This window comes from Notamacropus eugenii, chromosome 4 (assembly GCF_028372415.1).
Source record: "Notamacropus eugenii isolate mMacEug1 chromosome 4, mMacEug1.pri_v2, whole genome shotgun sequence".
Taxonomy (NCBI): domain Eukaryota; kingdom Metazoa; phylum Chordata; class Mammalia; order Diprotodontia; family Macropodidae; genus Notamacropus; species Notamacropus eugenii.
The window spans coordinates 50,987,195-51,005,293 of NC_092875.1; the positions used below are offsets into that span (position 1 = coordinate 50,987,195).

Genomic DNA, 18,099 nt, shown 5'->3' on the forward strand with positions numbered 1-18,099 from the left:
ACATTCATACAATGTTAATTTGGAGTCACAAAGACCCAAGTTCAAAACTTGCCCCTGATATTTAACAGTTAGACCTTGAGCAAGAAAGCCCATTTCTCTAGAACCCAGTTCCCTCCTCTTTGGGAGAGGCTTGGCCCATCTTGCCTCTCAAGTCCCTTCCACCTTGGAATCTAGGAGCCCAGGTCCCAACGTTGTTCACAAAAGCATCACTGATCATGGATCCAAACATCCCTGCTGTCCACCTGAAATCCCACCTTCTGTAAGATGTCTTTTGTGGTCCCCCTTAACACTACAGCCTTTTCTCTGGGATTACTTCCAATTTACAGCTCATGTGTGCATAGTTCTGCACATGTTTTCTCCATTCTAATGTAAGTTCCTTGAGGACAGGATTTGTTTTTGCCTTTCTCTGTGTCTCCAGTACTTAGCACTGTGACTGGCCCATGGTAGGTGCTTTTAGCTTGCTGATTAATGCACAGAACCTGTCATAAATCTGACTCCTCTGCCCCTGGGTCTTGTCTCTGGGGAGAGTTTTCTCACGCGTCCCTGATTCATAGTTTAGGATCCTTAAGTTATAGGTGAGTAAAGTAAGCTGAAGGTGAAGTACTTTGCCTGATCACACACAGATCTTGTGGATGCTAAGCAGGGTAGCACAGTAGATAGAATGCCAGCCTTGGAGTCAAGATATGGATTCACATCGCAGTATGAACTCTTGCCATTGTGTGACTCTGGGCAAGTCTCTTGGTCTCTCCGAATTTCATTTACCCGCTCTTTAAAATAAAGATTTTAGATGGAAATGCTTCACATGATTGCACGTGTGTAATCTATATCAGATTGCTTACTGTCTCAGAGAAGGGGAAGGGAAAGCAGAAAGAAGGAAAAGAACGTGGAACTCAACATTTTTTTTTAATGTTAAAAATTGTTTTTACATGTAATTGAGGAAAAAAAATATAAAAAATAAAGATATTGACTAATAACAAAGTATAATATATAGATTACAATAAATTAACACTATAATATCTAAGCTCACGACTCAGATGAAATACTAGATGTAAAGCATCATGCAAACTGTAAGTCTAGATAAAAGCTAGTCTTCCTGTCGCCATTGTTAGCAGCATTGTTATTAGTGAGCGGACAGGCTTTAGAGTGTGTGAAGCATTTTCTTTACCGAGATGGGCACATCTGATCCACACAACAAGCTCACACAACACGTGAAAATGGTAGAATTAGCATCTTTATTTTCTCGATGAGGAAACAGAAACAGAGTGGCTAGCCTAGGTCACAGCATCAGTGGATGTCGGAGGCAGAATGGGAACTCGCTGGACTCTAAACCCACTACCCTTCCCACTCTGATCATGTAGGCTCCAATGTCCTGGTTGCCTATACATTTGTCTCTAGAGAGTTTCTTGGCTTCAGTCCTGCCCTCCTACAAGAAGCCTTCTCTGAGTGTGTGTGTGCACGCATTCTCCCTCTCTCTCTCTCTCCCTGCCCCACCCTCCTCCCTCCCTCCCTCTCCTCTCACAGCATGGACTGTGAAGGCCACTCATCTGGCTATGATCACACACACACATCTCCTACAGGATCATGACACAGTCAAGCAAACAAGCAAGTCTTAGAAGGCTTTAAGGCCTTCCTGATTGACGGAAGGAACTTACAATAATCTGCAACATAGAAGTAGGTGTGCTCAGTCCATGAACCATTTCCGGCCAAAGAGGTAGCTCGGATGCGAACGGTGTAGTTGCCTGGCTGGAGACCTTTGAGTTTGCAACCCTGCTCATTGGCATAATGTTTGCGGGAAACGCAGAGATGCAGCTCCTGATTGGGGGAAGGGGAGAGGGGGAGAGGTAAGGGCAAGAGGAAGGACAAGAGAGAAGAGGTTATGTTCTGTTTTTCTTGTTTTGGTGTCATCCTATAATCACAGCCAAATCTGCCATTTTGAACAAGGTGAGGGATTAGCCTAATGGGAAGTGGTCAGGCTCCCTTGAGCCCCACTAAGCAGGAAGCCCTAAGAAGAAATGCACTGATGAATCTCAGAGCAGTTAACAAGCCTGGAGATTATCCAACAAATACAATATCCATCTGTACTATGCTTTTACATACACACATCAGACACACATCACAGATTTAGGGACCTAAAAGACCTAAACCTTGTCTGCAAGTCCAACTCTTTAGTTTTACATCAGAGGAAATTTGAGAGGCAGTGACTTGCTCAGGGTCACAAAAGGAGCTGGGATCTGAACCCAGATGCTCCCCACTCCCAAGGGCAGAACTCTATTCAATATACCTTGATCCTGCTCAATACCCCCATAAAAGTCCTGGAAGGCAAACAAGGAAGGAATTGATTATCCCCATTTTGCAGATGGAGAAACTAAAGCCCAGAGGGAGGAAAAGTCTGCCCAAGGCAACTGGACAGTAGATCAGTGGAAGAGCTGAGACTCAAACCCAAACTTAGTTCAGGGGTCTCTCCATTAATAATGACAATAACACCTACTGTTTCATTTTGACAGGTGTTCTAAAGTTTAGAAAGTACTTTATTCCATGAGTCAGCTTGGTAAAACAGTGGATAGAAGCCTGGGCTTTGAGTCAGGAAAATGTGAATTCAAGTCCAGACTCAAAACAGTTTCTAGCTGGGTGACTGTACATGTCATTTAATCTCTGTTTGCCTCAGTTTCTTCATCTGTAGAATAAGGATAATAGCAGCAGTTACCTCAAAGGGTTGTTATGAGGACCAAACGAAGTAATAGTAGGTATTATAAAAATGTTTATTCCCTTCCCCATGAGGGACTTGGTACATATCCCCATTTCACAGTTGAAAAAATTGAGGCTGAGAAAAGGGAAAATGGTTTGCCCACAGTCATGTAACTCAAATAAGTATTAAAATACTTTAATCTGGAGCTCTGATAACAGCAGACCACATGAATATAGTGCTGTAATAGTTCTATAAAACACTTTATACAGGTTACTTCATTGAATCCTCACAAAAACCCTGGCAGGTAGGGTGTTATTATTACATCTATTTTAGAGATGGGAAAAATGAGGTCAAGCAAGCTGAAGTGATTTGCCCTTGGTCACATAGCTATTAAGTATCTGAGGTGGGATGTGAACCCAAGTCTTCTTGACTTCCAATATACTGCTACTTCTGCTATTTCCCACAGTCCTCTCCACAAAAAGCTGCCACCTCTTTCATTTTATAGAATAGTTAACAGTAGCCCAGAGAGGGCAAGCCATGTCCACCAAAGTCACACAGTGAGTTAACCAATGGTCAAGTCAGGGGGAGAACCAGCCTCTCCCAGAATCTCAGCCTAGGGCTCCGTCTACAATCTCAGGCTGCCTTCGAGGGTACAGCACAGCATGGCTGTGATGGGGTGCTTGGGTGCATGTGCTTGGGCCCCAGTTCTAAAATCACATTCTCTTTAAAAATCACATTTCTCCCTAGCCTCAAAACACTATCCCAGGCAGTTTGTCCCAGCCCAAGGACACAGCCTGCCCTAGCAACAACTGTTATCTCCCTTCCTGCTATAGCAGCCTATAGAACTTGTTAGTCTGAACTATGTATTGACTGAACATAATGACATTCACTGCTCACTGACATATGTATCCTAGATTTAGACATATGTATGCTCCCTTACATTCATCTTGTCTAACAAGAAACTGAAGAGAGCAACCAGGTATTTCTGAGCCAGTCCTGACCCTTAGTTGACTTAGTGACGTTTCAGGCCTAAAATCACACCTCCAGGTAGCCCTCCCCAACCCTGGGCTGTGCAGTAGATACCAAAAGTGCTTGTTCCTTTAAGAACTGACCACTCCTTAACCATTCCCCAATCCCAACCCAAAACACCGAGTTAGCATATTTGGCACATGCTTTGCAATGGAATATCCTACATAAACTGTACTTGTACCCCTCTAAGGTTGCAGGTTCCCTAAGAACTCTTGCCAGCTGAAAAGCATAAGAAACCTTTACATTGACCTCAACAATGCTTGAGTCCACAAATTCCTTCTAGGCCGCCTGCCTTGGTACCCTGGCCTTTGTGGAGGTCTTCCCCTTCCCTGAAACTTCCAGCCCTCATCAACTGCTTAATAAATGTTTCTTAAGTGACTGCTTGAGTGGGTCAGGGCTAAGAGGCATAGGCATCCAATGGGGAGTGACAGAAAGGAAGAAGGAGAGCCCCCTCATCCCATCTCCATGCTTCCCAGGCTTCTTTCAGGAAACCAGAAGTTTCCTTCTTCTTCTACGGGCTCATAACCTAATGAAAACCATGATGACATCTTCAATGAAAAGGAGGGGAAGAAAGAGGGAGAGTTTTGGCACAAAGATCCCCATTACAGTGTGCAGGGGCTGGTCTGACTCTAGAAGCCTGGGCTTCTAGACTCTAGAAGCCTCAAATCTCAGCTATGACACTTCCTGGCTGTGGTACCTTGAGTAAACCACTTTGCCTTAGTTACTAAACTCATCTGTAAAGTGGGGGCGACGACTCCAGAATTATCTAGCTAATGAAGTTTGCAGGAAAAGCTTTTCATAAGACATAGTCCCATGTAAAGGACAGCTAGTGGCTCATTCTTTGCTAGGATGAACTTCTATCTATTCTCTGTATCTTATATGTGCCATGTTATTTATAGGTTCTCTTTCCCCATTAAAACGTAAGCTCCTTGAGGGAAGGAACTGTTTTGTTTTTGCCTTTCTCTGTAACCCCAGAATTTTTGGGGGGGGGGGGCTGGCACAGAGAAAGCCCTTAGATCCTTGTTGATTGACTGGCTGACTTCAATGCACTGGAGCTGAGATTCCCAGGCCCAAACTAGAGCAGAGCTCAGGTGGAAAACAGGAAAGAGAAAAAAAAAAAAGCCTGAAACTCATCCCATATAACAGCATGTGACCCTGATCACCCACAAGAAAATCAACCAGAAAAACAACTCTGTTCAAAGGTTACACTCTTCTAGGTAGGGACCAGAGGCAGATACTGGGGGCAGCTGTTCTGGAACAGGCCCAGGACAGCTTACGATACCCTGGAGAGTGGGGGTAGAGAAAGGGTGAGCAAACACAAGGAGCACTAGTCTAAGTAGAAAAGCAGTAAAACCAGCAACAGGGCCTTTTGCTTTAGTGCAATGAATATTGAATTTGGAGTCAAAAGATCAAATCCCAGTTTGACCTTTTACTGATCTGACTCCATCCCATCTTCTCCACATCACCTCCTCTACCATGCCCTCATTTATCTTCAGTCTCTCTCTCATCTACTGGTTCCTTCCTTACTGCCCACAAACACATCCGTGTCTCTCCTGTCCTCAAAAAACTGTCAACTGATCCATTCAGTTCCAGTCATTTTTCAGCTGTGTCTGACTTTTCATGACTCTATTTAGGGTTCTGTTGGCAGAGATACTGGAATGGTTTGCCATTTCATTCTCCAGCTCATTTTACAAATGAGAAAACTGAGGCAAACAGGGGGAAGTGACTTGCCCAGGTTCACACCACTAGTTAAGTGTCTGAGGCCAGATTTCAAGTCAGGTGGTCCTGATTACAGGCCTGGTACTCTATCCACTTCGCCATCTAGCTCTCCCTGTTCCCACTATTGTACTATATCTTTTCTCCCTTTTGTGGCTAAACTTCTTGAGAAGACTATTGACAATGGATGCCAAACCCAATGGCCTTTTCTCAGCCTTCATTCCTCTTGACCTCTCCGTGGTCAAAGTTCTTAATGGCCCTCTTTTTCTCAATGCTTTCTTCCCAGGTCTCCATGACACTCTCCTATCCTGGCTCTCCTCCTACCTCTCCAAACACTTTTTCTCAGTCTCCTTTGCTGGACCTTCATCCTCTAGATCATGTCTCTTGACTGTGGATGTCTCCAAGGGCTCTATCCTTGGCCTTCTTCTCTTCTCCCTCTAATCCACTCCCATGGATTCAATGTGGATGATCTCAGACCCATTTATTACAGCCCCAAACTTTTTCCTAACATTCAGACTCATATCCCCAATGAGCTACTGGTCATCTAAAGATGGAATTCCTACAGACATCTTAAACTTAAACATGTTCAAAATTTAATTCATTATTTTTTCATTATCTTTCCCCCAAAATTCTCCCCCTTCTGAACTTCCCTTGCTACTTTGGAGGCGACCACCATCCTCCCAACTCAGGCTCAAAACATAGGTGCCATCCTCAACAGCTCACACCCCATATCCAAGCTGTTGTGAAGTCATGTCCACTGTACCTCTGCAATATCTCCAGTAGACCTCCCACTCACTCCTCTGACACTACTACCATCTCACACCTGGACTCTTGCAATGGTTTCCTGGTTGGTTTCCTTGCCTCAAACCTCCTTCCCATTCCAGTCCAACTTCTACTCAAGCTGTCAAATTAATCTTTCTAAAGCACAGGCCTGATCATGTCACTCCCCCATTCAATAAAACCCTGGGGTTCCCTATTACCTCCAGAATCAAATATAAAATCCAAAATCAAATATAAAAATATACAAAATTTGACTTTTAAAACCTTGAATCATCTGGTCCCTTTCTCCCTTTCCAGTCTTCTTATACCCCATCCACTACCATTCCCCTTGGCTGTTCCTCCCACAAGACACTTCATCTTCCAACTCTAGCCAGCATCACTACCACTACCCCTCAACCCTCCAAAGCCTGGAAACATGCTCCCTCCTCATCTCCCCACCCCCCAGCTTCCTTCAAGTCTGAGACAAAACCTTATTGTCTCAAGAAGCCATTTTCACTGGTTCCCTCTAAACTGTCCTGACTGTATCTTGTTTGTACATAGCTGTTTGTGTGATGTCTCCCCCATTAGACAGGAAGCTTCCTGAGGGCAGAGTGCATATTTGCTTTTCTTTGTACTTTCAGAACTTAGCAAGGTCCTTGATTAATGCTTGTTGATGTGACTTATCCCAACTCCGAAATGAGAGGGTTAGTTGAGATGGTGAATGTCTCTCTCTTTAAGTAAAATCAATAAAAGCAGGGGAGACATTTCCCTAAGAAACACCCTTTGATGCAGAGGACAGAGCGTGGGGGCCAGGAGTCAGGAAGATCTGAGTTCAAATCCAACTTCATATACTTACTAGCTGTATGACCCCCAGACAAGTCACTTAATTTCTGTTTGCCTCAGACTGCACCTGGCTTCCAAGGTTGTGAGGCTCCAAACAGGTAAAAGTGGAATGGTTAGGTGCTTAATAAATGCTTGTTTCCTTTCTTCCTCCCCTCCCCTCATAATACTCCCCCCAACCCCAGTCAACCACACAAAAAACACTGGGGAATGGAACAATCTAGTTTCAGGAAGAATTTATTGTGACCCTTATTTCTAAAAGCCTGGAAGGCCACCAGATATGAAACCCACAGGGGCCAAAGGAGGAAGCTGGCATAAAACTCAGAGCCACAGAAAGTCACAGATGGGAAGTAGTTTAAAGCACCCATGTTAGGGCTGGGGGGTCCTTAGAACATAGAATATCAGAGTTGGGAGGGCCTTAGAACATGGGATGTCAGAGCTGGGGGGGGGCCCTTAGAACACAGGATGTCAGAGCTGGGAGGGCTCTTAGAACACAGGATGTCAGAGCTGGGAGGGCCCTTAGAACACAGGATGTCAGAGCTGGGAGGGCTCTTAGAACACAGGATGTCAGAGCTGGGAGGGGGCCCTTAGAACACAGGATGTCAGAGCTGGAAGGGCTCTTAGAACACAGGATGTCAGAGCTGGGAGGGAACTTAGAACACAGGATGTCAGAGCTGGAAGGGCTCTTAGAACACAGGATGTCAGAGCTGGGAGGGCTCTTAGAACACAGGATGTCAGAGCTGGGAGGGCCCTTAGAACACAGGATGTCAGAGCTGGGAGGGTCCTTAGAACACAGGGTGTCAGAGCTGAGAGGGCCCTTACTAGAAGGTATTCTGGCCCTGGAATAGAGAGACAGAGAATGGGATCCTCACTGGGACACTTACAGATTGGGCAACCTTGGACAAGTCATTCAAACTCAGTTTCTTCAACTGTAAAATAAGGAGTCTGGACTAGAGCACTGTTTCATAACGTTTTGTGGGTCCTGGACCTCCTCAGTCTGCAGAAGCCTAGGGACTCCTCCTTAGAATCATGTTTTTAAATTCATAAAACAAAATATACAGGACCACAAAGGAAATTAATTATACTGAAATAGCTATCAACTTTAAAAAAAGGTCATGAACCCAGGTTAAGAACTCTTTTATTAAACATATGTGAAAGACTTAAAGAACACTTGCACCATGATTCCCCAATGGGAGGAGGGGAGGAAAGGAAGAAGCATTTATTAAGCACCGACTATGTGCCAAGCACTTTACAATGATCTCATCTGAAACGATGAGGAAGTTCTTGATAGATAAGCGAGGGCACGTGGGGTGCGCAGAGAGACATATTTTTTGGACGTAGCCATTAGAGAAATTAATTTTCTTTGACTCTGTATGTTGGTTACTAGGTTTGTTCCTCCACCATCACCTTCATCAATGGGGAGCAGATTGGGGAGAGGTAGGAGAGATATAAAAATTTATTTTTGTTCACTGAACAAATATTTTTAATATACTATATAGATCATCGTAAAAACAAATTTAAACCCTTATACTAGATAATCTCTATGATTCCTTGCAGCTTTGGAGCATAATGATAAAAGAAAGTCATTTAACCTCTCAGTATCCCCAGGAAACTCTTTAAACCTATAAACTGCAAAACAGTTTCCTATCTACGTCAATAGAGGAGCTTTCTTACTGGGAATTCCCTGTACAAATAAAATCAGAGGTATCGACTGCAAACATCCTTTGTAAATACTTTGTCACTTGTGTACAAGTTGAATTCTACCGTGAAATGTAAACTTCTTGAAGACAGGGGATATGCTTTTTTCTACTTGCTTCCCTAGAAAGCACTGATAAAAGCTTCTTTAATTGAACACATGTATACCTCCCCATGTACAACGTAACCTACACAAGGGTAGATTGTTTCATTTTCATCTCTGTATCCTTAGTGCCTAGCATAATGTCCAGCACTCCGTAGGAGCTTAATAAATGCTTACTGAAAAAATGTATATGTAGAGCCTTTATCAGATTGCGTGTCGTCTTGGGGAGGGGAAGAAAATTTAAAACTCATAAGCTTATGGAAATGAATGTTGAAAACTGAAATTAAATAAATTAATTAAAAAAAAATAAACGCTTATTGAGTCACTGAACACATGTCCAGCTTCCTAACCCCCCAGGCTCCCAGGCCCAGGAGTAGAAATTGGAATTATGGTAGGGATTACGAGATAAATGGGAAATTGAATGAGGATCTGACAATGTTATAAAACATATAAAATCATAATCACAAAGCCAGGATTCAAATCAAAGTCCTCCGTGCACATGTGCACAGCAGGCCTAATCACCTCAGTGTCTCCAACACGCCAGTAATTGACTTCGTACAGAATAATAAGGCCATTGGGATATTTGGGCTCCTGCCATCGCAGATGGACAACGTTCTCAAGCACCTCGTGGGTCACTGCACCAACAATGTCATCAGCCTTGGCTAGGAAAGAACAAAAATCTGAAGGTCAGAACACGAAGAGAACGCTAGCATCACAGTCAGTCAATTGGAAGACTATGAAGGAACCCAAAGAAGTATGTTGGCTTGCCACCATCCTTAAATGAAGGATCAGCAGCTGCAGTTCCTGCTTATACATTCAGCCTGGAAGTGAAGCACTCACAGGCCTAACTGGCATGGGACCTTTGCCCTACCCTGTTTCTCACCTGGGCCAGTTTACCCCTCCATAGACCAGGTAGCCCCCCATTCTTTGGGAGCAATACATTGGTGCTGAACTTAATGTGAATACCTATCAGCCCAGCCCTACTATAGCTCAGAACTCCTGAGCTCCATCAGTCCACCAACCTCATCCTTCCTGGTAGCCTGCATTACACACAGGCAGTAGCAGGAACACAGATCTAGAACTAAAAGGGAACTTACAGACATGTAGTCCAACCCCTTATTTTATGGATAAAGAAAGAGAAGTGATTTGATCATATTAAATCCATAATAAAATCAAAGTAGGTACTTCTGTCAAAGTTACAAATTTTGCAAAGTCTGTCCCTAAATCTTTGTTTTTATGACCAAACAAGCTTAATCGACATTTTTCGTGAATTTACAAAGGAGATTAATAGTCATGATCTTCAGAATGCTGAAAAAATAAAACCATTCAGGTTTGAAACAAAACAAAACAAACTCCCTTTCTTCTGGGACCCAATAGTGGAGAGGTGCACGACCCTGCACACATGAAACAGGCCTTGGGTAAATGTCTGTGGAGGGAACGAAATGGTGCGTCACAGAGGAGGCACACGGAAGTTGACTTGCCTTCAGGCATGGTTCTGGCGCTGACATAGGCAGCAAGGCCACACCTGGACTCCTGCTCGTCATGGTTGCATGCTTGCAGCTCGATCCTATAGCCAGTAAAATGCTGAAGGCCAGAGATGACCAGGGACTCCTTAGATTTCACCTTTTCGAAGGGCTTTGGCTCCTCAGTGCTGGCCGGGGCTGTCGTGAAAGAGGCGTTGGAGAGCGAGGACCCCGTGGGTGTCACCACGGTCATATTGGCTACACGAACTCGGATATCCCTTCGCCTCCTTGCTGGCCTGGAGTAATACACACATACACACCCCATACATCGGTGTGTGGTCCCCTGGATGGCGCAGAGGACACAATTCACTCGGCACAGAAGAGGTTAAAACGGACGGATACAAGGAACAACAGACACAACCAACACAACCCATACACACTTAAATACAAACAGCCCCCAAATGAAAAAGCAGCTTAGAGATGGGTAAGCTCTCAATATCTTGGACATGGCTAGTCAAGGGGACTGGGTCCCTTGGTCAGCCTGACTACAGAATCTTCCTGGGCCATTGCTGGGTTGGGTCCATGTTCTCCCCATGGGTTTGTCAATTACTGATCTGAATCCAGCAGCTACAAGATGATAATATCCTAAGTTCATGAGCCAGCATCCGGCATCAAAAGTCAGCTATCATTCAACCAACTGTCCCAAACTAACTCTTAAAAACTGTTTCCCAAAGCCCTGTGGTACTACCAGCCAAAACGTTTCTCCTCTAAATCTCCTGAAAACCATCTTCTAAACAAGACAAATCATTTAGGGAACCTAATATATCGAAGCTGGCAAGAATCTGGGTGGCTGGCAACCTGGATGGTGGCATCAGATGGCAGTTCCTTTAAACATCCTTCTCTGACAAACACATTCCATCACTTATCACTTCAAAGAAACACAAGTGCAGACTCTCTGCAAGGGAGCGGCAAAGTGACAGACTGACAAAACTCCGCCAAGAATTCAGCATCATCTAGACACCTGCGATGCTAATTACTGCTATTGCCAGTAGCTGGCTCTGGAGCTTCGCGGGTGCAAAAATGTTCCTGGTCTTGACAAACAGGCCATCTGCCTGTATGCCTGTGAGACTGTGGAAAAGACCCAGCCACTTCATCCTGGGATTTCACCAGTCAGTCATGATCAGGACCCTTCTTGGGGATCCTGTAAGTCATTGAAGGCCCGGGAAATCGAAAGGCTTCTGGGAGAAACCAAGGCAGGGGGTGGGGACAGAGGATGATGAGGGGGATTCACATTCTTAAAGCACATTAAAGCCTGTAGTGGGCATTTCATATAGAAGTTCTTCAAAGCAGGAAGGACAAGTATTATTTATTTGGGGGTTTGGACTTTTGATTTTTTGTAGGTATAAGGGACTTCCAGCGTGGAAATACCAATCAATATCTGCTCTCTAGCTTTAGAAATTCTGAGACCTGTCCTTGGTCCAAGAGGCATCATTGCCTTTCACCTGCACATGCAAGTATTTAATATTATTATTAACTATTACTGTTATTATTATTAACCTCATTTTACAGATGAGAAAATTGAAGCTTTGAGAGACTAAATAAATCAATTGCCTACTGGGTCGAAAAACTAATCAGATGCTCATGGGATCATATGTCGAGAACTGGAAGGGACCTTGGAGGTCAATCTAATTCAACCCCCCCCCCCCCACTTTACACAGAAAGAAACTGAGGATAGAGAGGTTAAGTATTACAAAGTCACATAGGGAGTAAGCAACAGAGATTAGATTTGAATTAGGGTTCTCTGACCACAAAGTCACTCTTTCCAGGGCTACTGCCTCCTTTGTGTTTTCTATTACAACTGGCTGTCTCTAACTTTGCAAACAGCAGGTACTTAATATCAACAACATCCTATTGTGAAAGGAACAACAGCTCCCATGCAATCTGGTAATGGTTAATTTACAAAGAGTTTTCCTCCCCACAATCTTGGGAAGCAAGTATTTCTATAATACAAAAAAAGGCCACAAGGTCAGGGGATTTGTCTAATGACATACAACTAGGAAACCTCAAAGGTAGGATCTGAACTAAGCTAAAGGTAACAATTGCTGAGTCATGAAAAATAAAGCTACTTTCTACTGAGGCAGAAAGAGACGATTTGTTTTCAGTAGTCCCAATGGTCCAGCTACAACTCCACTTTGGCTCAATGAAACTCCTTGTATTGGATTCCCTTTGGAAGAGGTGTCTCCTTCTGGCAGGGATTCGACCAGCTGCCCTTCAGGGGAAGTCCCATCCCACTCAAAGAATCCATGACTCCAAATCCTGGGTATTCTCTCACCAGCCATCCAATGGCAGTTAAGAGGTCAGTTCTGAATGAACAGCTACCTTCTAATAGAAAGCTATACACATTCCCCCTATTAAACTGAGCCAGCTTCTTCTGGCCAAAAGGTAGCTTTGGATCTGACCAAAGTCCAGCATTCTTGTCATAAACTCCTGACCTCGAAACCTCCCTCTTCACCCTCTCCCCCAATGTTATTTTGCTTTCCACCTTTCCCTTATCATATCATTTATCAAACTACGTATTACAGTTATCCATGTTTGTGCCCTGACTCCCCCCCACCCACACACAGACAACAGGGTTCATCTGTCTCTTATCTAAAACTTCTATTTCCCCCAGGGACTGACCACAGAGCTCAACACACGAGTAGTTTCACAAACATTTGACGGGGCTGAAAGAATTAAGCCAGCCAATCCACATGCACATGTCCCAAAGCTGGTGTCTGCAGACTTTTGCCAGAATCTTCACTCAGCCTCTCTTGGAGATGATTAGCTCTGGATATTCTCTCTGACCGTCCCCCATGCCTGGAAGCCCTTCCCCTCCTCTGCTTGGACTACTGACCTCCGTGGCTTCCTCCATCCCACCTGCTACAGGAAATCTTCCCCAACTCCTCTTAACTACAGAGTCTTTCTTCTACAGATTATTTCCTATTTATCCTATATATATACATATATATCTTGCTTTGTATACGTATATATTTGTTGTCTTTGTTACAGTATAAGCTCCTTGGGAGCAAGGACTGTCTTTTGCCTCTTTTTGTATTCCCAATGCTTAGCACAACGCCTTGCATACAGTAGATGCTCAATAAATGTTTCCTTATTGATTGATTGCTGTTGAAAAAGGTCAAGTTGGACACTGACTTCAACTGAAAGGACACAGGAGCGCATGAGTACTACACTGGGCCCACAGCAGACTTTCAGTAACAACTTGGTACATCAGTTTAAGTGTTAGTGAAGCTGGTTTCTCTAACCCACTCCCCTCCCCTCCTGCCCTCCCCAGATACCATTCATGCAGGGTTGTCATTAGGAGAAAGCTGCAAAGGAGACGCCTTGGAGCGAATGTTAGGGGGGCCCTGGCTGGTTTAGGAAGCTCCCCTGCAGGACAGCGCCAGGACATGCAAATGCACATTTAAAACCCACAACAAGTCACTAGAGAGATTCTGCAACATGAACATCCATCGGCCTCCCCGCCCGCCATCCACTGCCTCCTGCGGGCCAGAAAGCAAATGAGGGCTAGCAGGGCAGGGTTGGGGCAGGACAAGACAGGGAGGGCAAGAGGCTCACTTCATACCTAGAGTCGTCAGCGCCATTCCCTGAGGATGCTTTTCTGTGGAAACAAAACCAACCATGTTGAAGGCAGATTGAACTTTGTCGGTTACATATCCTGTGCTTTTATTCCAGGCTGGAGAGTTTGCTCTTTGGGATGTGACCTGAGAGACCATGTAACGCAAGCCCTTTGTTTCACAGAGGAAGAAGCTAAGGCTCAGAGAGGGAAAGCAACTTGTCCAACACCACACAGCAAGCACATATCTGAGCAGAGATTTTACTTCAAGCCTGGGACTCTTTCCATTACACTCAGTTCTCCTTTCACCCAGTATTCCCGATTGGCAGCAGGCTACAAAGGTTCTTCCCAGACTCCTGTGCTGCTCCTACCAGGGGGCACTGCTCAAAGATGCAATACAGGGATGGACTCAGGGTACTACTAGAGACATCTGTTTTGGGACACTGCCACGGTCCTGATTCATTTAGCTTGAGTATATTTGTTTGTTACAAGTACTGTTTTTTCCCTTTTCTTTCTCTTGGTTTTTTAACTGGAGAGGAAGGCTTAAGAAGAAGGGGAGGTTAGCAGTGATGATGACCCAAAAATAAGAGAAGAGAAGGCTTTGAAATATTTTTTAGATGCACAGAAGAGAACAGAAGGCATTCCAGAAGGAAGAAGATGCAAGCGGGGGCAGTTTTGAAAGTAATGCGTGGAATTTATTATAGTCTTAAAAAACCCCCAAGTGTTATGAAATGTAAATTGTGTTCAGTTGTGTGTAGGGAGATGCTCTTTTTTTTAGGTGTTTAAGTTCAAAAGAGAAAAATAAGGAAGATGATATAGGAAGGCCTGAACCACCACCACAATGCAGATGAATAAGGTGACGGTAATAAATAACATTTACACAGGTTTGCAAAGTGCTTTACAAATTTTTCTCATTTTGTCCTCACAGCAACCTGGGGAGGTAGATGTTATTATTATTATTTCCATTTTATAGCTGAAGAAACTGAGGCAAAAAATATTAAGGGATTTGCCCAAGGTCACACAGCTAGTAAGTGTCTGAAGTTGGATTTGAACTCAGGTCACCCTGATTCTGGATCCTACTGGCCACTAAGTTCATCAGTGCAATACAGCAGAGAAGGCCCAGACATCAGAAACAGAGCACATGTGTTTTAATTCTGTCTCTGTCACTGACTGCCTGTGTGCCTCTCCTCTTCCTCTTCCTGGATTAGGTCCCTAAGGCCCTCTGACCTGATGATCCTCAAATGTGGATCCTTAAATTTCCCAAAGGCTAAAGCCTGACTTGGTATTTTCTCCCAGTTAGAAAATGAATTTTGCTTTTTTAATGAGTCAAACAGTGTCTGTGTCTACCGCTCTGCTGGGGTCCCTTCTGAGACTCATAGTGACAATACAAGGGGGAAAATACAAATGACCCGAACAAGCCAATATATATGAGTATGTGAAAGATCTCTGAATTGTTCTGCATGGAGAACTCTCCCTACAAGGAAAGGGAGGACAGAGGTGACTTGACTTATCCAAGGTCACACAGCTAGTAAGTCTAAGAGGCAGGAGGCCTCTGAATCACCAAACCATGTCATCTTTAAATTCCCTTATGTTATTTGATGTCAGACATGTAGTGGGTTGGTTAGTTATTTAGTTATATTTCTCTTCTTAAAAATTCTTTGTTATAAAGGATAACTCTCTGGGAGCAGCAGGAATATACTGGGAAGTTGAAAGTGATCGAAAAACAAAAAAAGATACCAAAATGAATTTAGATATGAAAAATTCTCTACATCTGTGATTACTGGAAACATGCTAAAAATGCTGGGATTTGAAGGAATGATCCTTGAGCTTCCTCCATAAACAAATATTATCAGGATTTTCACTCTCTTAAGAATAAGTTATAAAACTGTGCACACCCTTTGATCCATCAATACCGTTGCTAGGTCTATAATCCCAAAGACATCTGAAAAAAAGGAAAAAGACCTATTTGTACAAAAATATTTATAGCAGCTATTTTCGTGGCTAGTAAGAACCGGAAATCAAAGGACTGGCCATCAACTAGGGAATGGTTAAATAAGCTGTGGCATACGATTGCAATGGAATATTATTGTGCTATGAGAAATGACAAACAGAATTATTTCAAAGAAACCTAGAAAGACTTACATGAACTGATGCATAGTAACATGAAAAGAACCAGGAGAATGTTGTATACAGTAATAGGAATATTGTTCAGTGAAGGACTGTGAACGACTTAGCTATTCTCAGCAGTACAATGATCCAAACCAATCCCAAAGCACTAATGATGAAGTGCACTGTCTGCCTCCAGAGAAGGAGCTGATATTGACTGAATACAGACTAAAGCATACTATTTTTCACTTTTTTTCTTTCTTTTATTCAAGTCTTCTTGTACAAAATGATACGTATGGAAATGTTTTACATAATTGCACATGTCAAACCTATATCTGATTGCTTACCATCTCAGGAAGGGGAGAAGGGAGAGAGGGACAGAACTGGAACTCAAAACTTCAGATAAAAAATTTAAAAAAAGAATCCCTCAGTTCCAACAGGCATCACCAGTGATTAAGAAACATAGCCTTCTAGACCTCATTGCCCCAAGAGAAAGAGTGGAGACTACACCTGGGGTACTAGAAATAGTGCAACATTCAGAGTCAAGAGGACCTGGATTCCAATCCCAGCACCACCATTTCCTCATTGTGTGACCTTGGGCAAGTTATAGAATTTCTTAGGGCCTCCATTTCCTCTTCTATAAGACAAGAGATGGACCAGATGTTCTCTCAGATCCTTTCTATCTCTGTGTTCCAAGATCCCATGTCTCTCTGGATACCTCAACAGGAGAGAATAAATCTCTCCTCTGCTTCATTTTTATCCACACATGGAAGTCTCTCCTCAGGAAACCAAGACTCGATGTGGCAGAGAGAAAAATAAAATGGCAACTTTAGGATAGAAGGGAGGAAAAGGAGCAGAGGGGGTGGGGGCAGTCCAGGTACAAAGCCTCTACTGGATTCTAGAAGGAGAAAGTGGTTTCTCGTATCTGTGGGGAGCCTGAGAAAGTCTGGTAAGGGAGAGAATCTGCAGAAATTGTGTTTGTTGAAAGAAGAAAGACTCCCCCCCTCTCAGTCTCCCACATAAGATGCCACAGTGTGTTTTGGGGTTCCCACAGAGGTCCAGGGGCATTGTCCAAAAAGCTGAAAGAGGCCTGCATAACAGGAAACTCTGCTGGAAAAGAATTACTGAAGTTCCAGTTCCAAAAGATCTCAGAGCCTACTGGTTTAACCAAGAATACCATCCGTAGTCTCCCAGCAGAGCTCATCTAGCCTCTGCTTAAAGGGCCCCAGTGAGGGAGAACCCACTACTTCCCACAGCAACCCTTCCCACCACACAATAATCCTTCCAACACTAGAAAACACCAGCCGCCTCCCCTGAACTCTCCTCTTCTCCAGGCTAAACATTCCCAGTTCATTTCACTGATCCTTCTATGATAAAGTATCCTCTTTTCAAGAAGGCAGAGAAAAGGGGTGATGGAAAGAGGAGAAACAGGATGAGGGAGGGCTGTAGGATGAAGAAAAGACAGACCAGAAAATAGAGTGAGGAAGAAAAATAACCCTTCCTGAGTCTTGCAGCACATTCCTCTCTCTCTTCTTCCAGAACTCCCCAAGTTCAGACCTCAAGATTGGCCAACATAAACGTTCCTAGTCACATTAGTTCCATGAACCACATAGTCCATATGGGCTACAGAGGTGATGTTCCACAGCTTCCCATTGTCATTCAGAGGGATGGTAGAAAATGGACAGGGAAGATTAGTCTCACCTTCTGCTCTCTCTGGATGCAGGCCAAAGAGGAAGGGCTTTCCTGGATGCTGTTACATGGTTACCAGGTCTCCCTAACCATGGACTGGAATGTGTTACAAAGGACAGCACTGGGCACATATAGCAGGTCCAGCATCAAGTGCTGGCTTCCTATACTTAACGCTCTGACTAAAGGATGATGCCAAGTTTCCTAGTACCAAGGTCCAGCAGCCTCAGAGAATAAGTCAAAGGGATCATGTACCCTTAGGACTGGTCACGGGTGAATAGTGGGAAAGTCACACAAGGGAAAAAAATGTTATCAAGAGCAGGATAGGACTAGCACCAGATGGTCTTGCATTGGGCCATAGAAAACAGAACTATTTAGAGGAAATATACATGGCCATGCTGAC

The 18,099-nt window shown here is 43.9% G+C and overlaps 1 protein-coding gene across 5 annotated transcripts in view; it reads right to left on the reverse strand.

Moving 5' to 3' along the window:
• INSR (insulin receptor) overlaps positions 1 to 18,099 on the reverse strand; it is a 151,396-nt gene that overhangs the window by 14,090 nt on the left and 119,207 nt on the right. For 3 of the 5 annotated variants that reach the window (XM_072600839.1, XM_072600838.1, XM_072600841.1), the window contains 4 exons: positions 13,914 to 13,949; positions 10,310 to 10,587; positions 9,351 to 9,490; positions 1,653 to 1,812 (listed from right to left, as the gene is read on the reverse strand). In XM_072600839.1, the coding sequence (XP_072456940.1) occupies positions 1,653 to 1,812; positions 9,351 to 9,490; positions 10,310 to 10,587; positions 13,914 to 13,949 (614 nt within the window). The remainder of the gene's footprint in view (positions 1 to 1,652; positions 1,813 to 9,350; positions 9,491 to 10,309; positions 10,588 to 13,913; positions 13,950 to 18,099) is intronic. The other 2 variants (XM_072600842.1, XM_072600840.1) reach the window with 1 other exon arrangement.